Source organism: Arvicanthis niloticus, chromosome 12, assembly GCF_011762505.2.
Source record: "Arvicanthis niloticus isolate mArvNil1 chromosome 12, mArvNil1.pat.X, whole genome shotgun sequence".
Taxonomy (NCBI): domain Eukaryota; kingdom Metazoa; phylum Chordata; class Mammalia; order Rodentia; family Muridae; genus Arvicanthis; species Arvicanthis niloticus.
In genome coordinates this window covers 3,356,016-3,381,977 of record NC_047669.1, presented here as the reverse complement: position 1 = coordinate 3,381,977, position 25,962 = coordinate 3,356,016, and the positions used below count along the sequence as shown (strand labels likewise).

Genomic DNA, 25,962 nt, shown 5'->3' with positions numbered 1-25,962 from the left:
TGTTCATTTATGTGTACCTGTATGAGTGTATACTGTGGGTGTGCATGTGTGGGCACTGAGCCCCGGAGCTGGAGTTACAGGCAGTTGTGTGCTGGGAACCAAACTTAGGTTCTCTGGGAGAGCAGGAAGCTCTCTTAACTGCTGGCTCATCTCTTACCCACTTGAAAACTAGGCCAATTTACTTACTTATGACATGGCAGATTATTTTATTTATTACTTATTTATTTGAGACATAATTTGTTTGAGACATAGTTTATTTAGTTTAGCTACATTGGCCAGGCTTCAAGCTCAAGAGATCTGCCTCTGATTTCCTTTCTAAATCCTGAGATTAATGACTGGTTTTGAATTTGGAAACTAAATTTCTAAGAGGCTATGCAAAAGTCACCTCCCAATGGGTCAGAGTTTGGCACTAGCCTACCATGTCCGTGCCCCAGAGGTCCATCCTTTGCATAGCAAAAAGCCTGATCTGCATAGTGAGTTCCAGGCCAGCCAGAGCTACATAGTGAGATCCTCCTGTCTTCAAAACAAACACACAAAGAATAATAAAACGATCATTTCAAACTGACCCTTGAAGCTCATTATAGAATCCTAGCCTAGGATACAAAATTTCACCACAGACATCAGTGAGATCTTATCCTAAAAATAAGTCAAAACAGGAAGATGGCTTAGTTGAGTGTCCTATTTTATTTTTTGTTGCTTTGATAAACACCATGAGCAAAAGAAAAGCAAAATGGACACGAGAGGGTTTAACTTACAGGTCTATCATGGACAGACACTAAGAAAGAACTCAAGGCAGGAGCTTGAGCAGGAACCAAAGAAAGAATACTGCTTGGGATTTTCTCCCCAGCTCACTTTCAGCTACCTTTCTTATACAGCCCAGACCCACCTGCCTAGGGATCCATCAAGAAAAGGTCCCTTTCCTCGGTAAATCAGGTTGACAACTGAAAGCTGTGAAAGCAGGTGACTTGCTTCAAAGCCTAACATTCCTCAATCCCATGTGCTAGGAGAGCTGTCTCCTTCCACTTCTACTCTGACCTACATACATATACCATGGCACATATGCATGCACTGCATTCCCCCAACCCCCTATAAGTCAATCTAAAAAATTAAAATCCAGGGGGACTTTGGAGTGGTAGATGTGACCAATACATGTGTGTGTGACAGACAGCGAGAAAGAGACAGAAACTGTCAAGAGTTTAAAAAAAATAAAAAAGACTCGTAAATACTGATAGGCCAGGTAAAGTAGTGGCACAAGCCTTTGATCCAAATACTTGAGAGGCATAAGCAGGAGGGTCTCTGAGTTCAAGGCCAGCCTATCTCTACCCCACACACAAAACATAAATATTGATAGGGTTATTGATAGGAGCTAGTCATTCTGCTCTGAGCAGAGGAACTAGGAACAGGGGGCGTCTCGAATGGCAACTGCCCCTCCCACCATAGGGCGCTGCACTCCTGGGAAGATGCTGGCCTGGAGCTGGCCAGTATAGATCTGGAGGCAGAAGAGACGGCTCAGCACTTGGTTAAGAGCACTGCAGAAGCCTGGAGTTTGTCTCCAGCACCACCACCTCCCTCTTCTGGCCTCCTTCAGCAATGTATCCATGTAATGAGCGCACACATGCAACGTTCACTCACATAAAATAAAAATGACATCGTTTTAAAAAGTTTCTGGAAGCCGACGTGGTATTTGTTCTGGATAACAATTAGAGCCAGTTCTGAGGCGTTGAACAGGGAAGTCAGTTTCGGGCTCCATAGGGCCTGCCCCAACCTCTGGGTTAGTCTGCCTGCTCGTTTCTGCAGTTGAATTCAACACGCCTTAGGCAGGAAACAGGACTTTCAGTCAGAAAGAACTGCATCACAAGGGAAGGAGGTGCCATGTCCAGGAGCTTCCTCCACAGTTCCCAAGTGCCCAGAGTCCCTCGGCAGCTGAATATGCTACAGATTCAGCCCAATCCTCCGAATCAAGAGTGGTTTATTCGGATCCTTGGTCAGTTGTGTTTTGGGTTGACTTTTGGTCATGGGTCCCATGATGTATTCTGAAGTTACGTCAAAATACAAAGCCTGGTGATAAGCTTGAAGAAAAACAGTTTTGTTTTGTTTTGATTTCTTTAAAAACAGCTATACACACCCAAACCAAGGGGCTGGTTTAAGAACACCATGGAGATGGCATTGTTGCCAGCATCACTTGCAGGGTGAATTCAAGCCCTTTGGTATCTTAGCTTTGATGTGAAGGTGTTTCTTTCATGCGGGTGTTGTTACAAACGTGATGTTCCCTTAAACTCCTTAGTGTTACAGGCAAAGCCAATGCCGCCGAGCTCTGTCCAGAGCCTGAAGGCACCCAGCTCCACCCCGAAGCTCAGTCTCCTGCAGACTGCGTCTCCTCTGGAGTGAATACTGAGCTGCCATCCTGGTGCTTTATGCCCTAGAGAGAAAAGATCACAACCCATTCTGCCCACCTCAGAGAGACCTACACAGGACCAGCTCCCACAGAGCCTAGAACTAGGGCCTGCTGTGGGCACACTAGTTCCTGAGCTCTGTACAGCAGAGTCGTGAAATGGTCACAAAGTCCTTGAATACTAGCTCAACTGCTGTGGGCCCTTGGACAAGGTGCAGATCCATGGCCAGTACTGATTGTCTTTCATAATAAACCTTCTGACACTGACCCTTCCTTCCATGTCAGGCCTGCCTGGATCACTCTCACTTCCAACCATTGCAGGGAAACCACTCCCAAGAACTCTGAAGATGACCTACCATAGTCTGCTCAGGAGAGAATGGCTAGCTCACAACTGGTGCAGTTTCCCCCGCTCAGTGAGTAGTGTCATAGCTATGGCATAGAGGATGTATCCTAGGACCAGGAGTAAGGAGCAGGGCAGGGGCCCAATGCAGAACAGAGAAGCCACAAAGAAGGCCATCAGGAGCAGAAGCAGTGTCCGGTAACTGCCCAGGAAACGGAGGCTGAGCCTGGGGCCCCGTGCAGGGTTGGTGACCTGCCTCCGTCCTACAGGGCTCAGCAGGTGTCTGTTGCTCGAGGTAGGCTCAGTGAGGTGGTACCGACAGAAGCTGCCAAGGAAATCATTCCGGGAACACAGAGCTGCCATCTGGCCTGCAAACTGGAAAACAAATAAGGACTCAGCAGCTGGGGATACAGAGCACCCTCTCTTCCTGGGTGCCTCTGGGACCAATAGATTCTCACAGGTTCACTCTCCAAGTCTCGAAGGATCACGCAGGGCAGTGAAGGGGAAGATGCTGCCTAGAGCAGGAGTGTTCTCTGGAAGCTATGTCTAGGGGCATCCCAGCTGTCCCTCTGCTCACGTACTCTGCGGTTGATGGCAGAAGACAGCCGGAAGAGCGCACGGACCAGACTGGTGATTTCATAGCTCCTGATGGGCTGCAGCTCTAAGTCCCCCTGGTACTCAATCTCGAACTTTCGCAGACCATTAATGATCTAGAAATCCAAGCAGTGGGAATAATTCCAAAAATTTTGCAAATGACTTGTGCAAGGACAGATCATGTGACCATCCTATGCCCCTTGTGACAGAGAGGGTGTACCTGATATCGGCCCAAGGGTGTAAGGATGAGTCCTTCTTCCCCAACAATGCAGTCTGGGAGCTGCTGCTTCCCATTCTCGTCCCGAGCACTTCCCAGGGCAAGTGTGAGCTGAGCCAGCTGGGCTTCGCTGAGCTGGAGAGGAAGGCCTCTGCTTTCAATTTCAAAGGAAGGGAGAGATCCTCGCCCCACTGACTGAGACCCTCACAAAGGGACCTGGACAGGACATACCCGGAATATTTGGCGCAGGTACTCCAGGGCCTTCTCTAGGTACTCGTCTGTCTTGCGGATGCTGTCCTGACCCATTTCATCCAGGTCATTGGCTGGGTAGCAGCTATTCGTGTCTGTGGAGCCAAAGCCCAGCCATGACAGGAAGGAGCGGCCAGCTGGGCTCTCCACATACTGATCGGAGATAGACTTGGCAGTCTGCTTGGCCTGTGTGATGAGCTGAGCAAGGCGCAATACCTGCAAGAAAGACACAGGCACTACAAATAGCTCAAGTGCCCACCAAAGGAGGTGGTGTCACTGCTATGTGGGCAAGGTGGTCCTGAGGAACCAGCTCTAGGAGAAATGCCCACCCAGAGGGAAAAGGGACATCTTATTAGGGTGGACAGTCTTCATCATGAAAAAAACTAGCCATTTTACATAGAGCATCCACTCAGTACCCAGTCTTTCTCCCTTCTTCTCTGCACTGAAAATCCCTTCCTTGGTTCTGCTGGTCCTCACAGCTTCAGGAGGATTTTTGGCCACTCACCAGGGTTCGGACTTCAGGACCAAACATTGGGGTATATTTGCAGTCTTGGCCCTCCAGGCTGTAGACATGGCTCTTCACTTTGAATGAGGCATCTGTCACAACAGGGGGCCACGGTGACAGAAAGCTGGTTGTAACTGTGAAGAGCCGATGTTGGCGGTGGGGAATGATGAGCTCTGGCTCCAGGAACAGCTGCTCACCTAGAAGGCGAGATGCAAGCTAAGTCTGCCGCTTGCTTCCAGGGGCCCCTGGCGGGACTCCAGAAAATGTTCTCTGGCTTCTGAGAAGCTGTGGCAATGCTGCCCCCCAGGCTCCAGGCTGGAGAGGAAGGCCTCTGCTTTCAATCTCAAGGGATGAAGGGAGAGCTCCTCGCCCCACTGACTGAGACCCTCACAGAGGGACATACCCAGAATATCTGGCGCAGGCACTCCAGGGCCCAGCTCTAATGCTTGGGAGCCTCAGCAGTGGCCTACAGCAGACACTGTGCTAGCAGACTGACAGCAGCCACTGCCTGCCACTGCCCACTGCTTTCAATAGGGAAAACAGCACTTCTGAGAGCTACAGCTTAGAGCTCTGATGCCCATGTCTGAGCGCAGTACAGCCATTGCCTGCCTGACAGCACTAGGAGGGGACGTTGAACAAACTAAGCACTGTCACTACATCAAATGTGCAGTCTCCAAGCCGCAAAGAACCTCCTTGAGGCATGCAGCATCCCCAGGTTCCTCTGTGTGCCGCTTCTCAGCAGCTACGGTCCTAGCTCGCTCAGTGGAGCCTGCCCAGAGCTAAAGAAGACCCACCTTTCTGGATCATCTCAGTCAGGTTGGGCTGGGCAAAGACCTTGGCCACTCGGAAGACCATGAGTGCGTTCTTGGGGCTGACAAGGTCTGTGCGTAGGGCACGGTTCAGGAAACTCACGAACAGCTTGGTGTACATCAGCAGGTTTTCCTGGATGAAGGATCCCCTGGAGACAGATAGCAAGATGGGGGCCAGCTGGAGTAAGACCATGGTGGAGACCTCTTGTTGGAGGCAGGGCCACACTGGTCCTTATTCCCTACGGCCGACCCTTCCTGATGCCCCCTCCCACCCTACCCCTGCTTCTGCTGCCATACAAGGGAGTCACGGACATTTGGCAGGGGAACACCACAGTCCTCTGGTATGTATGAGTAAGCTTCAAACAGATGACCTTTCTCCAGAGGGCCATGGACACCTCAGCAAGGTCTGCTAGAGCAGGGTGGGAAGCGCAAGCCTGGGACCCCAGGAAGGAGAGGCTACAGTGACCCCAGTACCACAGGAGTATAAGAAAATAGGAACACAGCAGTTACTCTGTGCTGGTAACATCAAGGCTCTAGGGTGACCATGGAGCCTGTGTACTCAAGACCTGAAGCACAGTGTGTCTAGCTCAGGCAACTTCTGCTCCAGACGGTAATGGCATCGCTGAGGCAGGCAGGCTGGGGACACTCACCACTTCTCCGACACACACCGTGGCTGGGAATCACTGCCCTGAGCCTGTTTCTCGGGGGCATACCTCCATGGCTGCAGGTAGCTCAGCCACATCTCCAAGACCTATGAGGAACATATGTGCCCTGAAGCTTGTAAGCTGGTGCACCTGACTTTCAGGTTCACCTACTGGTGATCTGGACCTGGCTAAAACGATCTGCGCCCTAGTCGAAGGGCTGATGCAATGCCGGGCTCTAGACTCTTTCCCCCTGACTTCAGTGTAGGTGCCAGTGAGTGAACAAGTCCTCTTGCAACCTCCCAAAAACATCCTACAGGAACTTAAGCACCTCATGCCAGCCCCTTAGGGCAGAGTATGCCCAACAGAATGACAAGACAAACCAAGGCGTCATCTCTAAGGTCTGTGATAACAGCCTGCCCTGTCCTGTCAGCCCACCCCATAGGCTGCCAACAGCATGTCATAGAGGACAAGAGTGAGGAAGAGGGCAAGAGCAGGTGTCTGTGCTCACAGCTCTGAAGGATGCATCCAGAGGCCAGTGGCCAAAACAGTGCTGCAGGAAGACATACAGCTTCTGCTGGACAAACCGAGGCACTGCAGCCCTGTGGGGATACAAGAGGCATGAGCTGTTACTTGCCCAGAAGTGTGTGCCTGCTCACAGGGACCAGCTCTGGCTAGTGAGTCTGTTCTGCCAGTAGGGAACCCTGAACACATTCCCGTGGGGTAAAATCTGTTCCTACTCTGATTCTCCAGTAGAAACCAACAAGGGCAAGAACACAGATTTTAAGTTGCCTGTGAAGTCAGTGGCATGAGCCCTCCTCCTGATTAAGGAACAGGATAAGATAGAACAGCAAGGCTGTAATCTCTGTTCAGCTGGCTCTTTCCACAGCACAGGGAACACCCAGAGCAGTAGCTCTCAACTTGTGGGTCGAGACCCCCAAAGAAATTGCATATCAGATATTTATATTACAGCTCACAACAGTAGCAAAATTAGTTATAAAGTAGCAACGAAATAATATAGTTATATGTTGGAAGTCACCACATAATAATATGGTGACATATTAACATAAAATAATGTTATGGTTGGAAGTCACCACAACATGAGTAACTGTATTAAAGGATCACACACAGCAATAAGAAGGGTGAGACCCACTGATCTAAGAGGGAAGGTCTTCAAAGCAGAAGCAGCCAAAAGCAAACAGGCCAATAGGGATCAGTCAGAGCAGGCATAAGGAAAGCAAGGCCCAGAACCCCACTCACCCCACACCCACCGTTTGAATTCCTCCAGGGGACTGGTGGCATGGGAGTGCGCTGATGGTGAAGCCTGGTCTGGCTTCAGACTGTTGGCAAAGGCATGCAGGTGCTTCAGCAGAAGGCGGACCACCAGCACGTGCTCCTCAGTAGGCGTGAAGGACTCCTAGGAAGGAGGCAGGGTGTCATGGCCAGATGAGACCTACAGTACCTTCTGCTCATATCTAGTGGTTTTGGAGCCCCACAGGAGACAAGCACCAGGCCAGGCATGTCACCTCATGTTGCCAGATCTGAACTGACACCAGCTCACGCATGGGAACATGTGGCCTTGTGCCTGCCCTGGGTGGGCTGGTGAGAGCAAACAAGTCAGCAAAGAGCAGTTTATACCCCACCTTGGCAACATCTGGCCACACACCAGCAGACATTGCAGGCTATGCTGGGCCTCAGGGCTCTGCCTCCTGCTAAGCCAGAGGGTGAGAACAGAGTAGGCTCCTAGCCCACTTACGCTCTGGATCCAACCTAGTCTGCCTGCTTCCCAACATGTGCAAAAAGCTCACCAGGACTCACCTTGCTCAAGCAGGAGTGTTTTCCTCCCCAGTTCCTTCTCCAGCCACAATCCCTGCCCCTCCCGGCTGCCTGTCCTGGTCACAGCCTGATGAGGAAGCCAGGGAGTTACACCCAGCACTGCCAGGAGACCCAGAGTCCCTAGGACAAGAGCATCCTCAAGCTTGTCAGCTGAGCTTTATACATAACCACACGGTCTCTGAGCCAAGCCGAGCCTTTTATGGGCTCTCAGGTTGTTGAGCATGCATTTAGGTGGTGCTTGGAATGCCTTATGATACCACCTGGAGGCAGGCCTGAGTCCAGTCAGACACATCCCCATCCCCTGCATCTGTTGGGCCTTGATGACTTGTGGGGCTGGTAAAGGGCCTGGCCCTGTGACACACGAGTCCACAGAGCTCTGTCTACTCAGGCCTTCCTTTCCTAACAGCTTTGCATGGTGGCACATGCCTGCAATCCTAGCACTTGGGAGGCAGAGACAGGAGGACCGCCATAAGTTCCAGGCCATCACAGCCTATATAGCATGTCAGCCAAGGCTATATAATAAAACTGGCTCCATAAGAAAGAAAGGGAGAGAAAAGGCCCTATGGTCCAGGTGGCACCACACCAGCTAAACCTAAGGAGGGCCTGTCCTCTTCTGCTTATTGGAACTTTAAAGTCTTCCTGAAGGGACTTTTTGCCGCTTCTAAGGAAGAACAGACTAAACACAGTAACAAAGCCTACCCCCTTCTGCACATGAGAGCTAACCCAATCCCACAATGCAGTATTACGAGGTGGTGCCACTTAATTCTGATCAGGGATGCCTCAGGAGGGAATCAATCCCGTCACATAATCAGTGGGTTAATGGGTCATCTCCTGAGTGAGTGCCATAAAGCCAGTCTGGCCTCTGGGGACTAAAACCAGGCCTTGAGTAGGGTTTGCAAGGCCTTGGGGCACTGAGCTACACCCACAGCCCCGTGCTTTTTGAGACAGTTGCACTATGCAGCTCAGACTGGCCTTGAATGGCAATCTGACCACAACCTCCTTAGAAGCGCAGATCTACTTTGGTCTCAACAACACAACTTGTCTCCTACCATGATGTCAGCCAGCAGTAAAGCCGTCATCAGATCCAACCCCTCACCCCCACTCTGGACCAGCACTGAGGAGAAAAAAAAAAAAAAGCAAAAAAAGCAAAAAACTTTTGTCTTTATAACTGACTAGTCTGTGACACTTAATAGAAAATGGATTAGAACATACAATAACCACACAGACTAATCAATACTAAAGACCATCAGGCCAGGCTAGCCGACCCATCCTCTCCTCTCTGCACACAGCATCTCTCCTGAGCAGTGCCATCTGCTCAATCCCTCAGTTTAGAAATAAGTGGCAGCTTCATGGGAGCCCCACTCCCCCAGCCACAAGCACTGCTTCATCTTACCCAACTTTTTATGGAGGTTCTAGATGGCCAGCCCTGCCCACTCTTCCTGGTCAGATAAATATCCTATCAATCTCCCCTCTCCTAGAGTGTTGAGTGGGGGCACTCATGTGTCCCTAATGCCATCTTCACTTTGTAATGACATAAGACTGTGCTCCCAAAACCTATAGCAGTTCCCACTATGCCCAGCCCCAGGTCATCGTCACAACTCTCCTGCTCTGGGGTCTTCCCAGGAAACTGGGTAACTGTTGACCCTCGCATGGGATCTCCTCACTAGCTGCTGCTTCTGAGTAGAAACCCCACTGTGAGAAGCATTTACCATCCCATGCCAGCAACACTCAGTGTGCAAGCATTGGTCTCTCATCTTTGTTCAAATTCAGTTTCAACCGTTATGTGTTCTTCCCCAGGATAAGACACAGCCCTGTTTGGAAGCACATCTCCCCCATTCCCTCGAATTCTCACAAATCAGCTAACTCCATTCCCCCAAATATCTGAGGTCTGACCGACACTCTACTGACCTCAAATATGTTCATACACTGGTCATTTCTGCCTAAGCTGGTAGCAATCTCCACGAGGTCACCACTTGCTCTCAATGCCTCTGAAGAAGTCTGTAAGTGGCTGAGCTCACCAGAAGGACTGACAGCTCTAAGGACTCTGGGGGACTCTGTATCTTGTGATACAGCTGCATCCTTCAGGCTGAGTAACAATTCTGAACATGACAGCAGCCATATCATACATTAGTCCTCTGAAGAGTAAGGGTAAGTCAGACCACTGCAAGGCTCTTCTGCAAAACTGGAGAAGCTGAGACAGCTCTTCAGGCTAGGGGCTTAGAGGAAGATTCCATAATCTATGCCCTGCCAGGCTGTGTGCCTTAACATAGATATACAGTCATACACCAAAACGAGGCTAGCATGCAAACCTGAAGGGCAAGTCAATCCGCAGGCTCAATCAGGCCTGCCTCTAACACATGGGTTTCATTTTGCTCAGGATTTGCCTCTTAAGGACCATAGCAGATTTCTGGGAGACCCGTACTCTGGCACTGTACCAACACACACTCTGAGACCACCTTGGGGCAGGGGAAGGGAAGGAAAGGCCAGTACTTGATAGGCGTGGAGGGCCTGGAGGCTGGGTTGGGCAGGGCTGTGGAGGGCGCTGGAGACATTGAGTCGGTAGTGCAGAACCTCCAACTGAGAGACAACAAACAGAGAAAGGCCAAGAGGCAGATTGGAGGACATACAGGGTGGGGAAGGGAAGGGATAAGACAAGGAAGGGAAAGGGGGGTAGGGAAAGACAAAACAGGAGGAGCCCAGGAGAAAGAACAAAGGAGAAAAAACAAAAAACAAGAACAAAAGTTCATCAGTGGCAATACCCAACAAACACTGCCCAGCAGCCCTGAGCCCCACAGTGAGCCCCAGCTGAGAGAGGGCCCTCAAGGTCACCAGGCGCTCCTAGGCTACTGGGGCTGAGGACCTCGGCCTCCCTGAAATCTGCCCAAGTCTGTTTTTCCAGAAGTATAACACTGACCCTAAGATAATAATATGTAGTTATATATATGACAATGTCACACATTCTGGGCCTAAAACCCAGAATCTCATCGTTACTGGAACATGCTGCTGCCACCAAGGCCTAGGAAGTCTCGAGGCTCAGAAAAACAAGAGCGAGAGCAAACCTGAGCATAAAGCACAGGACTCTGCAGGAAGAGAAGTTCAGCTGCCCCTCAGTATATATAGTGATGTATACATAGCTTCCACATGGACCTGGCCAACATAATTTAAAATATTTTAGAAAGGCATCTGTCCCAAGTGTGTCGATGAGGATTGTATGGATGAGGTGTTAAGTAATCTTGAAGGACTTTGTCTTCAGACAAGGTCTCACATGGCAGTCTATGTGGGCCTGGAACTTTTAATTCTTCTGCCTCAGCCTCTGGAGTGCTCGGATTACAGGCCATGTAGGGGAAACCGTAAAGCAGGACAGGTAAGTCACGTGCAGGATATTTTATACAAGGGAATTAATGATGCAAAGACCTGGGAGTACGAGGGAGCAGGCCCTGAGGCCATCCCTCAGATACTGAGTGAGGAGCACTGAGGGACTTCAGTCAGCCGGCTGACAAGAATTTTTATCAAATTTGTGGGGAATATAGCTTAGTGACAGAGAGACTGCCTAGCATGTATGAGGCTCTAGGTTGAACTCCCAGTACCAGGAAAGGGAGAAGAGGGAATATATATATTGACCAAATCAGGGGTAAATATATGAAAGAATCAACTGTCATACATCTAAATCCATAGATATCCCTCCATTAATGGCTCTTTCAGATCTAAGGAGACGGGCCCAGGCACAGGCTTAGTCTACCAGGCTGTTCTGTCCCTACACTGGAAACTGCTAAAGGTGCTTACTAGTTCTAACTGGGAAGACAGCCTTTGCTACTTCTTATGTCTCAGCACACAGGGCTCCCAAGGGAAGGAACCCTCAAGAACCTGCAGTCCCATCCTCCTAGGGGCAGGGACAGCCCAGGGCAGCAGAGCTAACAGCCAAGCCTCCCAGCCCCACTCAAGAACCTCCTACCCTACCTCCCTGTAGCACCGCTCACTGCCTGCTAGCTAAAGTTCCTTCATCAAAGCACAGCCCATGGCCAGCACACAAAGGCCACGCCCTACCAGCATGCCCATCAACTGCAACAGGAGAGGAAAGAACAGTCTGGCTAGACACTGATCCTCCAGTGAGGGGAGCTAAGGCCTTCCACACAGGTTCCTCTGTGCCAGACCCCAGGCTCAGCTGCAGTGCTAAGAGAAACCCAGGACAGGTCTCAGCCTCCCATAGGCCACACCTAGCACTGCTCGCAGTCCTGGCAGTGAACTCGTACCCTGCACACAGTCTGATCAGAGTGTAATCTCAGGTGTCGACTATTCTGCATGTAGCAGTCAGGGCTTGGTGGGCGCTAGAAAGGCTCTCTGGAAGGGACGATGCAGACCCCAGTAATGGGTGCTGTGGAAGAGGGCAATTTGTGCAGCCATCTGTCCTGGTGTCCAGTGGCTGGGGTGTTCTGTCTGGCCAGGGAGCACCGACCTTCCCAGCACACCTCACCCACCTGAGGTCTGGCCAAGAGGAAGCATTGTGGGGACAAGAGGGAAGTACCTCATTCCCAACACAAAGACAGCCACTGACCCTTCCCTCTGACCACAGAAGACAGACTTGTCAGAGGAGACCATCCTGAAGGGCCTTTCTGGTTGACTCTCGAAAGCAAGTGTGGCTTCCATTCACTGGAAAGACAGCAGGCACAACAAGGAAGACGCAACAGCAAAGCAAGCTCGCCTCAGCAAGGTCAAGCCACGTGGACAAGGCTGAGCCAGCTTGGGGGCTCTGGGAACCTGCGGAAGCCCAGTTCCAGACTTCCACGTGCCAGCCCATACCATGAGTAACTCTGGCTGAAAGCAGGAAGGGTGTCACAGGCTCTCTGTGGTGTACAGGGCCCAGGAGTCTTCAGCCTTTCCCTGCCCTCCCTCTCCACTGTGACACCATGACTAGAGGTTTGTGGAGCTCTGCACTCAGAGTAGAAGAGAATCTCCATCTTCAACACTGCAAAAGATTGGAGTCACAGTGGCTCCAGGGACTCTGTGGTAGCAGAAGCCAGGGTGCACTACTGAGTCACAGACTCAGTGTGAATAGCATCATGTGCACACTCCATTTTAAAGTGCTTGAGAATCCACCTAGCAGTGACACGATCAGTCTACAGAGTGAGGAGATACAACAGCAGTGTCTGTTGACGCCGCCTGTGTATGGCTCCGTCATGACTCTCAATACCCACCAGGCCATTCACTAACTGAACAGAACAGTTTTACTCTAACCTGCCCAGTAGAAAGGGACACCACCACCGGGAGAATCCAGGGATCCTGCCACTTTCATATCTCTGCAAACAAGTGAGCTACCCAGGGAGGAAGGCAAGGGAAAGGCTGAAGAAGAGGAGAGGAGAAGGGAGCAGGCTAGGCCACATGCAGGAAGGTCCCAGAGCCCACACACCACAAATGGCCACAATTCAGAGCAGCAAGCAGGCCAAAGAGGTATATGGTCAACACAGCATGCAGGGGCCTACTCAGGGCCACCTGAAAGTATCAGGGCACTGCTGATGACAGTGAAGAAATTGGGCATGAATCCCAAAGGGAGCAACAGCTTGCCTTGTCCCAGAACGACAGAGCATCAGACCTGAGTCGTTCCCCAGCGACGGGAAGGGGCTGTGTAGCTGCACAGGGAGGACCTCAGAAAGGACAGGGTCACCTTTTCTGTACATTATCTGAGTGAAGGTGAACAGTGAAATTCTGCTTCCTCCCATCCAATCTGAGACAAGTGACTCCTACTGAGGACAAGATACAGCAGGCTAGCCAGGGCTCAAGACCGAAGGAATGATGAGCATAGAGACATACCTTGGCATGAGGGGACTGCATTTTTTGATAAATCTCCAGGGAGTAATGATGAAGCCACATTTCCACAAAAACCTGCAAAAGGACAGTAACTGATCAAACTGTCAGCAGGGCACTAGACCATGCAATGGTGAGGAAGTCTTTCCAACAAATGGTGCTGGAACCAAGCTGCACACACACCAAAGAAAGCTGCAAAGTACCTGATCCCACACAAGAATCAAGACAAAACTGAACAATGACAAGAGCTGAAACCACAACACTCAGAAGAAAACACAGGGCAAAGCTCTGGAACTAACAATTGATCTCTCTCTCTCTCTCTCTCTCTCTCTCTCTCTCTCTCTCTCTCTGTGTGTGTGTGTGTGTGTGTGTGTGTGTGTAAGGGTCTTTAACGTTGTACCTCTGGTAGGTCAACTGAGCTCCCAGGGAGAGCCCATACCCATGAGTACATGGCAGTGCAGACTGGACTCTGAGTTACAAAGGGAAAAAAAGGAAAGAACAGGGGAGGGAGAGAGGGAAGAGAGAAGAAAGGGGAGAGGGAGGGAAGAAAGGGCAAGCACAGGAAGCTAAGAGATGTAGGGATGGGGAGTGACTCTGGGAGGAATGGTGGGATGAAAATGATCCAAATGCATTATATGCTTATATGGAATTCTCAGAGAACTAACTAAAACTCTATGTTTAATGCAGTTTGGAGGGGCTCAGCAGTGAAGAGCACTTGCTACTCCTGCAGTGGTTTAGTTCTCAGCACCTACATAGTGGCTTATATCCATCTGTAACTCTAGTTCAAAGGAATCTAATGCCCTCTCCTGACTCTGCAGGTAACTGCATGCATGTGGTGCACATAAACCCACACAGGCACACACACGCACAGCAATCGAATGTACTTAACACTACACACAGGAACCTGAGGTACATTAATATGAAATTCTAAGCCAGCCTGAACTACACAGAAAGAGTGCCTCAAAAAACTAAAAGGAAAAAAGTCAAGATGATAAAATTCATACTACACATACTTTTCTATAATTTTTTTCTTTTTAAACTTACTTATTTTTATTTCACATGCATTGGTGTTTTGCCTCCATAATGGTATCAGATCACTTAGAAACACAGTTAAAGGCGGCTGTGAGCCGCCATGTGGGTGCTGGTGAACCTGGGGCCTCTGGAAAAGCAGTCAGTGTTTTTAACCTCTGAGTCATCTTTCCAGCCCCCTAAAAACTTTTTACTAAAAAAAAAAAAAAAAAATTAAGATGTGGGAAGTGGTGGCACAGGCCTTTAATTCCAGCTCTCAGGAGGTAGAGGCAGGTCGATCTCTGAGTCTGAAGCCAGCCTGGTCTAACAGTGAGGACAGCCAGGGCTACACAGAGAAACCCTGTCTTGAAAAAGAAACAAACACCGGGCAGTGGTGGCACACGCCTTTAATCCCAGCACTTGGGAGGCAGAGGCAGCCGGATTTCTGAGTTCGAGGCCAGCCTGGTCTACAGAGTGAGTTCCAGGACAGCCAGGACTACACAGAGAAACTCTGTCTAGAAAAAAAAGAAAAGAAAAGAAAAGAAAAGAAAAGAAAAAGAAACAAAAGGAAGGAAGGAAGGAAGGAAGGAAGGAAGGAAGGAAGGAAGGAAGGAAGGAAGGACGAGCAAACAGGCTGGTGCTGTGCTTCAGGAAACAGAATACTCTAGGCCTTTTTGCAAGCTGTCTTTGTTATCTGTTCTCATGGCAACAGAGTCCACACAGTGTCCAGCTGTGCCAACATAGACTCCTATGGGAATACTGGCAACAATGACCTACAGGGAGTGCAGCAGGGCCCACACTTCAGAGGTACACGATGGGATAACCTCCTGCACTGAATAAAGGCTATCTTTGCATTATTCAAATGCTGATTTTGAGCTAAGTACAGGCCACTTTGGTACTGTTATTTCTATGAAGCATCACCTGTCTCAGTGTACTGCAAACATCTCCATCACCTTCTGATTGGCTTAATCAAAAGTTGAATGGCTCATGGCAAAATAAGAGGATAAGCAGAACTTCCCAGCAGAGCCAGGAACTCTGGGAGAGAGTCAGAGGTGGGGGATTTGTCAGCCAGACATGGAGGAAGAAAACAGGTGCCAGTACTGAGGAGAGGTAATAAGTCTGTGGCAGAACACAGCTAGGTAGTCGGGTTTACTTAGATCAACAGTTGAGAGTCTACCAAACTCAAGCCAAGATTTCATATTAAAGTCTCCTTGTCTTCACTAGGGTGGCTGGTGGGTTCCAGCTAGTGCACAGCTGGGGACGGAATTCCAGCCTATCCAGTTTTCTCTGTCAAGATCAACACTAGCTACTACACCAGCCTCAGAACGCAGCACTGGAACCAGCTGATTCTCTCCAGACACCAGACATCCGCTGCTCAATGGGTGGAAGCTCACTGCTGAGCACAAGTGGAGGGTCTGAGGGCCCTCACTATCCAGCACAAGACACTTCTGCAGCAGGACCTGACACCTAGCAGATGGAAATCACTGGAAACGAACACTAGCAACATAGGAAGAGTCAGAGGAGGCCAAGGCAGGGCACACATGCATGGATGGGTCTGCTGGGAGACAGAGGAGTGCTGAATGACCAGACCCTGTGAGGACACTACTGTGGACAAGGGAAGCCGAGACAAAAAATACTAACCATGACATTTAGCTTACAAGTGTACACCAGTGTCTCCTCATCTGCTTTCTAAATGCCACAGCAAGAAAATGCCATTTAGACTCAGTCACGGGCATTTGGGATTCTGCCTCTCGGAGTGGAAGGTAGCTAAACAGTCTGTTTTGAAACAGAAGCAGGGACTGGGCTTTCTTACCTGGAGGAGAGTTTCTGACCGCCAGATCTCATGGGATGCAGGGTCTGCATTCACAGATGTCTGATGAGAGATGTGTCGCTTCAAGAGGCTAGTGTGGAGGCCATAGGAGGCAAAAGGCATGGCTGGTGTCCTGACAGGACAGACAGAACAATAGTTCATTAGGTTCCTCTGCTGGCACCAACAGTCAATACAACACACTGAATCACAGTGACACAAGGTCTGTCGGTACACCTGACATCCTGGTTATAGACTGTCCACATTGGGGATGCAATGAGGTCACAGCTTACAACATGCTCAATTAGTAACTAACTGAGAACAAAGGATGCGAACATAAATGATGGTTTGACATTCTTTCCCACCAAGCCCTCAAGTCAGGTACAAAGCACATATCTGAATTTACATTAGGAAAACCTGGTCACTGATGATTAAGCACCTATCACCACCAATGCAGTCCAGCAACAGCAAAGACCCGGCAGGACACTGGGAAGAGCTTGGAGTTACAAGTGTGGTGACTGATCCTCTCCTCCTTACTCAGCCCAAGCTGGGCTTAGGCATGAGCAGATAGCCAAGGAGAGAGAGATTGCACCCACCCTGCCAAACATGCCTAGGGACCTCTGCCACAGTCAAGTATAGGGAGAATAAGAACCAAAGGACCACAAAGATGACCTCTGTCCTTATTGAGTTTTCGTCAACTTGAGGAACCTCAAGTGAAAAAATGCCCCCAATCGAGCTGCCAAAAGCAAGTCTGTCATGTATTTTCTTGTTCAATAGTTGGTACAGGAGATCCCAGACAATTGGGGTGAGGGGTGCCACCCCCATGCAGATGGTCCTCAGGTAAATGAGGAAGCAGGCTGAATAAGCCACAAGGAGCAAGCTAGTAAGAAGCGTTCCTCCAAGGCTTGTGCTTCTGTTCCTGCCTTGACGTTGAAGCCCCCCTCCCCAGCTATAGCACTACCAGAGTATCAGGGTTACGTCACCAGCTACGGGCCATGACCACCTCAGAAGCCTCACTTCCCAGGTGTCTCTCCATATTTTGAGGGCATCTCCACACACAGTGAGTTTTAGATAAAGGCATGCTTGGTACATGGGCTGGACCAAAACCCTGCACCAGTGCCTGCCTACAGCCTCCTAGAGCAGGTAGTGGGACAGTGAAGTCAGGGAGGGAGCAGAGGAGCTTCAACAACTCCTGTTGTGGCAGAAGGGTTCCTAAGGAGAATGGACCTAGAGGCTCTGGGCTAAAGGCTCACCAAAAGCTTAGAACAAGCAGCTAGAGAGGCACCGAGCCACTCTCAGTTACAGGGGTAACACGTCTCCAACTGTGCATGCAGCATAAGGCTTATCTTGTGTGGCCTGGCACAAACGGCTTTTCAGCCCAGGCTATCCCACTGATTTCTACAATCATCCCTCCACCTCCACTCAACTCACTGCTTTGGTAGGACTCAGACCCCATCCGCTGTTGAGGGCTCATGGCTATGTCAATGAGGCCAGAGACAAGTTTTACCCACTTCTGTCTTTGGCAGGGCAAGAGAAGTTGAGAATTGAACCTTGAACATGGATGCCAATACTTAACTGGGCAATGCCTTTAATGAGGCCACTCCCTATAGAAGAACCAGGTCTTAATAGTCAAGGCAGCCTTACCTGGGAGCTGGTGAGGGGCTGGAGCCTCCTGGACTGGAGCAGAGTGGTGGAGGCACACTGCCTTCAGTGGGCAGGAACCACGATAGGTACCTGTCCACCAGGATGAAATAGGCACAGTCCGAAGTACGAACATGGAGGGACATAGGCATTGGCTAGTAAACAAACATTGTTGTTAGTGCTCCAATCAGTGGCCATCACAGGCCCTGGCCCTTTACTGTGGGATCTGTACAACAAGCCACACTCAAGAGTTATCCCTTCTGTACCTTTTGAGAGATGAGGCTCAAAGCAAAGTAGAACATATAGTATTCGAATGGATCTGATCAGAGTGTCAAGGGGCAAACGCAGAGGTAGTGAGTGAGTCACCATCCACAGGATGCTGGCCCCTCACAACCTCCCACACCTTGGGTCATCAAAGGATACTGAGGGCCAGGTTCAGACCAAGGCCTCCGGTTGGGGGAAACTGGACCTTGTTGTGGTACAGAGGACTGTCAGGGAGTACATTCTCTTGAATGGATGCCTTCACAGGGCCCTGCAAACAGAGGCAGTTAACAGCACGGTGACCTTCAGCTGTTCTGGCACTATGGGGGAGGCTGCTGAGGCAGACACCAACACATAGACCCTGCTTTATGGAAACAGTGTCCATCCGCTGCGGAGAGAATGGTTTAGAACTTTTCCTCTAGTCATAAAGTTTCACACACACAAGGGTAAGAACTGGGGGTTTTTGAATCTATCTCCTCCTGAGCATCACACTTCAACTTGCCCCGAAGGTCTTAAGCCTCAGGAAAGCAAAGCACTGCAGTCATTCAGGCTTCTTGCTCCTCAGACCACAGAGCAACATCTCCGCCCACGATTCTAATGAGCTTTTTAGAACAATACTCTCTGCTCACCCACGCAGCACAGCTTCCCATCTGGGCCCTCTTCCCTTAGTGCTACTCACCACCAGGGCTTACTTACAGGAAGACAGGAGACAGGAAAGTCAAAGTTATAGTCTTCAGCTTGAAGCTTATAAACCAGCTTCATCATTGGGCCACTAAACATAAAATTTAAAACAGAGGAGTGTGTCACATGAAGAAGCACTCAGCCCTTCTCAAGTAGTAAACCTACATACCTTGGGTCTAGAAATTCCATTGCTATGCTGTACTCCACAGGGTTCACACGTCCCTGTAGGCATCGAAGATTCCAACCAACAAGGACACCGTCCAGGCTGCCAAAGATGCTCTCCACCAGCCATGGGAAGATGGCATGCAATTCCTGAAACAATGCACAGTGAGGCAGCTGAACGCTCACCGAGGACCGCCCATCCATGATGGTGCTCCAGTTTCACCACACACTGCCCACTGGAGGTCACTCTGATACAGACTCACAGAAGCTCTGTTCCAATGGTGAAGAATAACTGAATTCTCCCACTAGCACATAACATACTAACCTTATATTTGTGCTAAGTAAGTTGCCCTTTGACTAAAATCTTTTTTAAAAAATATTTTTATTACTTTAAAAATTATGTGTATATGCATGAGTGTGTGCACATGAGTGCTGGTATCAGTGGAGGTCAGAGCAGATGTCAGATCTCCTGGAGCTGGACTTACAGTCACACATGGCTGGGAGCTGCCTGACACGGGTACTGAAAACTAAAGGCAGACTTCTCTGAAAGAGTAGCAAGTGCTCTTAAGCACTGAGCCATCTCTTCAGTCTCCCTCGCTCCCTCCACCAATGGTTTTGTCTTATTTTGCTTTGCTTTTTTGAGACAGAGTCTTCCTATGTTATAGGATGGCCTCCAACTCACAGAAATCCTTCTGCCTTAGCCTCCCAATTGCTGAGACTACTGTTAGTGTGCACCATCATACCCAGCCAAGTGTACCATTTTTATGACTGGTGATGTAATTCAGTGACAGAGCACTTGCACATCATGTACGAAGCCCAGCATCAGGTCCCCATATCACAAAACACTAACAACAACAACAAACAAACTTTTGTAGTGGGGTAGAAAAACAGTGTGCGCTTGGACAAGCATGAAAACCTGAGTTTGATCAGAAACTCAGCACCCATACAAAAATAGAGGTGTTAAATCCCAGTGCTAAGAAGGCAGAGACAAGAGAATCCCAGGAGTTGGCTAGCCACCCAGTCTGGCCTAAACAGCAAGGCCCGAGTCCCAGTGAGACCTCAAAAAAAAAGGATGGACAGCTGATAAGCAACAAACCTTTGGCATACACATGAGCACACACACACACACACACGCACACACACACGCACGCACGCACACGCACGCACACACACACACACATACACACACACACATACACACACACACACACACACACATACACACACACACATACACACACACACACACATACACATACACACACACACACACACACATACACGTATACCTTCCCACACACATATACACACAAACACCTGTGTACCTTGACACACATGAACACCACTCCCTAAAACCCTTCTGATCTTAACAGACATCTATTTAAAAGGAAAACTATCTTTTAAAATCAAATCACTGAAACATAACAGCGTATTAATTCATTGTCCAGGCAAATTTCTTAGGCTCAACAATTCTAAATATATATTTAATACATATTCTCAAAGTATTTATATCAGAGGTTCTCAATCTTAGCACCATGTATGTTTGTGGCTGGATACTGTGTTGTTGCTGTTTTGAGACAAGTTCTCATACAACCTTGTAGTACTCTTGCTGTGTGTGCTGGTCTTGAACTCCAGATCTTCCTGCCTCCCAAGTGCTGGGACTACAATATACACTACTCTGCCAGGCTTTCAGTTGGATTCCTATTGTTGCAAGGAGTTGTCGTGTGTATTGTAGAATGTTTCTAGCATTCCCGGCTTCTGCCCACCACAGATAACAAGCAAAAGTGACATGGAGAGGGAGAGGGAACCGCTGGCAAAGCTGTACCTTGGCTGGAAAATCCTCAATGACTTTCACCAAATCTTGGCAACGCTGAGCAAAGGGCTTATTTATAGAGTCAGCTTTCAGGCTAGCCTAGGAGACAATGTGAAAGAGTCATGAAGAGACTTGCTATGCAGCTGCAGTCTGTGGCTAACCAAAACAGAAGCACAAGCAACACAAATACATGACATGTTGCATTGTTCCAGTATTTCATGCATATGCCAGAGGCCCACAGGAAGCTTCTAGAAGAGAGAAGCTATAATTCTATCACGTTTAGACCAGAAATTCTCAGGTGCTCTCCTTTAAGCATACTGTTACCTCAAAGTGCCGCAAAAGGAAATTGACTCCCACCGGCCAACAAATAGGGGTCAGCACTAGGATCAGCCCTGCAGTCAGGACAGGATCCCTGTTGTATGGAGAAACCTTACTGAGTCCTCAAGTGTTGAGTTCATTCCCAGAAGGTGCAAACTTCCCACCTCCTCAACAACCCACGACTGCTAAAAACGCATAGCATAGCAACTTAAAGGAATCACCACCTAAAAACTAATGCAGTCAGGAGAGGATTTGGAGGGAGGAAACAGAAGTGGGAAATGATATAATTATAAACTCTAAAAATAAGAGAAATAATTTTTTTAAAAATCACAAAATATAAGGTAGTCTAAAACTACAGATGGCCTCAGCCAACTCAATATTCATTGAGATAACAAATAAGCCAGCAAAACACTCAGAACAGAAGCCAAGGAGATCTACCAAAGGTCCTGGGATGTGGGCACAATGGGACTCAATGGAGAAGTGGCATCTGGGCAAACAGACTGAGATCAGAGATGCTAGTCATTCAACAAGAAGGATTGGACCAAGGGTACCTAATGCCCTGACCACCTCTAAACAACTAGGGATTGCAAGAGCCCTGTCTCAGAAAGGGAAATCTGACACTTCAGGCCATGGGCCAAGCCACCTGGCTCCAGAGGGGTATACTAAGAAATAAATATTCTTTAAAAAAAAAAAAAAAAAAAAAAAAAAAGCCAGGCAAGGTGGCTCACAATTTTAATCCCAGCTCTTAGGAGTGAGAGCCAGGCAGATCTAAGTTTGAGGACAGCCTGGTCTACAAAGAGAGTTCCAGGACAGCCATGGCTACACAAAGAAACCATCTTGAAACACAAAAACAACAAAAACAAAAAATAAATCTTCTGGCAACTGCGGTGAAGAATCTCTTTCTACCTGCTCCCCCAGCTTCATACTCTAATACTTAACATAAAGCCCTAATGAAAGAGTTAAAATTTTTTAAACCTTCCACAGATGGAGTCAAGACTGAAGATCAGCTTGTTCTGCGCTCTGGGTCCTAGGAAACTAGCTATCCACAAGACAAAATAGGTAAGATAGGGGTTCAGAGCTGAGAGTTCAGGTCAGCGTGACCATGCACCATGGGTACCAGAAACTAAAAACAGACCATAAGATAGATTGAATAGGGTTTGAGCTGGGAGTTCAAGTTAGCGTGCCTGCGCACCCTGGATACCAGGAACTTGGCTGACCACAAGATAGATGGCTGATTACAAACAGGCTCTTAGAGAATAGCCTGTTCCTTGTACCCTGTCACAAACTGAATAATGGGCTGGGACTTTCCACAGGTGCTCTCCAATAGCCCTCCCTTACTCCCCCTGGGTTGTGGTTTCCCCCCTGAGTTGTGGTTTTGGGCTTTAAATTCTGTCTCCAAAGCCCCGGGGTCAGACCCCACTGCCCCTGCGTGGGTCATGGGTCTTGACCTCAGTACACTGATTAAAATATGCCTCCTGCTGATTACATCAAGTTTGGTGTCTTACAGTTAATGGGTGGCCGTGAATTCCTGAGACTTGGGTGAGGTCCTCCATTCGTGGGGGCCTTACACTAACAGGGAGCAGCACCCCTCTGTGCTTCATCAACAACTATAATTAGGATATTTCATACATACACAGAGCTTATGCATCACTCTGGTAAATGTTTTTCTCACTTTGGAAACTAAGGAAAATAACATTTGCATCAATTATTGGTTTTGGTTTCTTTCAACTATTGTTTTGTTTTTGTTTTCAGATGAAGTTTGACTGTGTAGCTCTGGCTGACTTGGAACTCACTCTGAGACCAGACTGACTTTGAACTCACAGGAGATCTACCTGCCTCTGCCTCCCAAGTGCTGGAATTAAAGGTGTATGCCACCAAGGCCATGAACTCTCAATGACCTTCCTGTCTCAGCCTCCCCAGTCCTGGTAATGAAATCAGAGCTCAGAGACTGAACATACCCTGTACCCTGCACTCACAGAAGGCATGGTAAGCATTCTAATGCTGATTCTGGGATTGTTTCCTATAAGAAAACAAAACCAAAAACCCAGTAAGGGTTTTCAAATCTGCTGAGTATGGTGGCACCTGCCCACAATAATCCCAGCACCTGAGGAGCTGAGGCAGGGACTTGAGTTCAAGAGGCCTGCACAGCCAGGTATGGTAGCATACTCCCAGCACTCAGGAGGCAGAGGCAGTTGGATCCCTTCAAAGCCAGTCTGGTCTCAGAGTGAGTTCCAGGACAGCCAGGGTTATACAGAGAAACCCTATCTCAAAAATCAAAGAAATAGGGGGCAGGCAGCTTATCTCTTAAAAATGAGTCCTTCAAATCAGTGGGAAGAAGTTCTAAGTCCCTCAGCTATAGAATTACTATCATCAACACTTCCAAAGGCAGCTGATACTTACCAGGAGGAAACTAGGCTGTTGTAAGTGAGGGAACGCCATAGTAGCCTTCCAGGGCAAGCAAGAAATGGCTGCCTTAGGGAACCACTGTGGAAAAACAGAGACAAAATCTCAATATTGTCTATACCACAAAATTATACAATTTCACGATGCCCAGAACATTTGTTGAACTTAGCACAAATCACACCACATATTCCTTTGATTTCTAAAATGCAAACTCATACAGACCACAGTAGCCAGCTTCAGAACTAGCTTTGTAGTGGCAACTCCTGGATAATGCTTACATGCACTTCTTAGATGCCAGGGTGACTCCGAGAACTTTTCATTTATTTCCTTACCTAATTACCAGTGACAGGCAGAATTTCTGACTATCCCCCAAGACTCTCCTTGCTTATCAATTCAATCAAACACCCATCTAAGTGCTATTCTAAAGAGACTTTAAAAGAACCAACTACAGTACAATGTCAGTGGACTTTAAGATACAGCAGAGCTTAGCTAGAATTCAAGACCTTAAAGAAACTGGATTCTGACAGCAACTTGAATAAGCTTGGAAGCATATTCTTCCCTAGACCAAGTCTTGATCTGGGCCTTCTAATACCCTAAGCAGATAACTCAGTGTCTGTCTGGACTAGTCACTATGTAACTATGAGAAAGCATACAAAGAGTGGTAAGTCATGACTAGGAGGGCGGCAGTGGTGCACGCCTTTAATCCCAGCACTTGGGAGGCAGAGGCAGGCGGATTTCTGAGTTCGAGGCCAGCCTGGTCTACTGAGTTCCAGGACAGCCAAGGCTATACAGAGAAACCCTGTCTCGAAAAACCAAAAAAAAAAAAAAAGTCATGACTAGGAAATACACCTTCACAATAAGCCCACAAGACTGATGCAAATAAGGAAACGGGTAAGAAACAGCACAAGATTTCTAAACACCCACCTAACAATCAGATTTCAGTAAGCTCCTTAAGAATCTCGCATCTGTAAGGGTAAAGCAAGGAACGTGTGCTTCTTGCAACAAATGAAAAGCAAATTCTATGAAGGAAGCATGTGCACTCGACACCAAAAATTAGGCATAGCTCTGCAGCATCCTACCACCCAGTCCCTGTGGTGAGAAACACAAAATACTCAGAGTTGGAAAGAGCAGAGAGAGAGGAAGCCTCCTATGTGCCACTGATGGACTAGTGATAGCTTTTCTGTCTCAGCTCTGCTCACTACAGGAGGAAAGGTGCTAAGCTGGCAATGCCAGTCTGTGAGGAGAGAAGCTGGCAACAGGAGTTTAAGGCAGTTGTGGTTTTGAAAGGAGACCACCAATCTTTGCCATTTGGCAAGAGAAACAATTCTCAGAGTTTTTTTTTTTTTTTCCAATTCTTAATTCAGTCTCAGTGTTAAGGAAAATTTTAAATGTTTCAGTCCTACATTGCAAACTACCCTGAAATGATCAGGGCAGCATAAAATTGTGAACTACTGGATAAAGGCAGAGCTCTAGAGGAGACAAGTAATTAAGTCCCTCCTCACAAGCCGCAGGCAGCTGAAAGACCAGAGATGTCTAACGACCGACACACTCACTTTTAGGCCCTGTCAGAAACGCCCCACGCCAGTGAGCCTGCAGTGCCTACGGCCTTCGCTTCAGCCAACCCCTCAAAGCCCATTTTCTTCAAGAGCTGCTTCCGACTTTTTTTTTTTTTTTTTTTTTTTTTTTGAGGTTTCTAATGACTATGAGCTCCAGCCAAGCTTGGAGTCAACGCACTCCGACCAAGCTTATCGCGCCTCTGTCAAGACCTCTGAGAAGCTGCGGCTCGCCCTCATTTGTTGATCACAACTGTTCCATACCGCCAAAATTTCGAGACTACCCTATTTCAATGGAGAGGAGGAAAGCAGAACCCGGGCCTACCGCGAGTTCTACGACCAATATCGTTAGCTGAGCCCAAGGTTCAAATTTCCCTCCAAGTCCCCCTCCCTCAACTCCCGCATCGAGCGTTCATCAGGCCCCTACCCGGACTGTCTGCGAGGACCACGCAGGAAGGCGGCAGAAAGCCATGACCCTGGAGGGCGGTGGAGGGTGCAGCTGGGCCCTGGGCTCCCGGCCGGCCCCGCTCAGGCCGAGCGGCCGGGAGGCCCGAGTCCCACAGCTCGAGGAGGAACGGAGACAGCCTCGGGGAGGACCCGAGAAAACCGCACGGTGCTGGGATGCCTCGCGCGCGGCTCCCGCCACTCACCTGCCGTTCAGATAGCACAAATCTCGAGGTTCTCAGAAATGGGAGCAGCCATTCGGCCACTCGGCGCCTAATGTCGTCATCAAGCTGCGCCTGGAGCGCCGCCCTCTTATCTTGGCGGGAATCCGAGAGGATCAAAGTAAGGTCTGAAATGCAGAGGACAGCAGGAATATACGTCAAAAAAAAAAAAAAAAAATAGATATAAGCCGGGCGGTGGTGGCACACGCCTTTAATCCCATCACTTGGGAGGCAGAGGCAGGCGGATCTCTGAGTCTGAGGCCAGCCT

At 48.8% G+C, this 25,962-nt stretch overlaps 1 protein-coding gene across 6 annotated transcripts; it reads right to left on the bottom strand.

The window, feature by feature from the left end:
• Positions 1-665: 665 nt before the first annotated feature.
• On the bottom strand, positions 666-25,813 carry Smpd4 (sphingomyelin phosphodiesterase 4). Of its 6 annotated transcripts, XM_076942574.1 has the most exons (21): positions 25,457-25,634; positions 23,474-23,557; positions 20,768-20,854; positions 18,950-19,092; positions 18,796-18,871; positions 18,262-18,370; positions 18,105-18,157; positions 17,842-17,993; positions 16,204-16,333; positions 13,389-13,460; positions 10,074-10,160; positions 7,019-7,164; positions 6,259-6,349; positions 5,757-5,857; positions 5,092-5,255; positions 4,298-4,494; positions 3,775-4,008; positions 3,547-3,678; positions 3,314-3,442; positions 2,749-3,107; positions 666-2,419 (listed from the first exon to the last, which is right to left on the bottom strand). In XM_076942574.1, the coding sequence occupies exons 1-20, from the start codon at positions 25,499-25,501 to the stop codon at positions 2,778-2,780; spliced, it is 2,562 nt and encodes an 853-aa protein (XP_076798689.1). In that variant the 5' UTR covers positions 25,502-25,634; the 3' UTR covers positions 666-2,419; positions 2,749-2,777. The 6 variants fall into 6 exon arrangements, with proteins under 6 accessions (XP_076798689.1, XP_034371075.1, XP_034371079.1 ...); XM_034515184.2 differs by lacking the exon at positions 25,457-25,634 and adding an exon at positions 25,680-25,813 and having other exon boundaries at positions 666-3,107; XM_034515188.2 differs by lacking the exons at positions 10,074-10,160; positions 25,457-25,634 and adding an exon at positions 25,680-25,790.
• Between the last annotated feature and the right edge of the window lie 149 nt (positions 25,814-25,962).

Excerpts from the sequence above, each read along its gene's own strand:
- Smpd4 (XM_076942573.1), bottom strand. The coding sequence starts at position 25,501 with ATGGCTTTCTGCCGCCTTCCTGCGTGGTCCTCGCAGACAGTCCGG. Across the intron at positions 20,855-23,473 it reads AACAGCCTAGTTTCCTCCTG|GCTAGCCTGAAAGCTGACTC; the intron begins GTAAGTATCAGC and ends ATTGTCTCCTAG. Across the intron at positions 18,371-18,795 it reads TTCCTGTCTCCTGTCTTCCT|GGCCCTGTGAAGGCATCCAT; the intron begins GTAAGTAAGCCC and ends CTCTGTTTGCAG.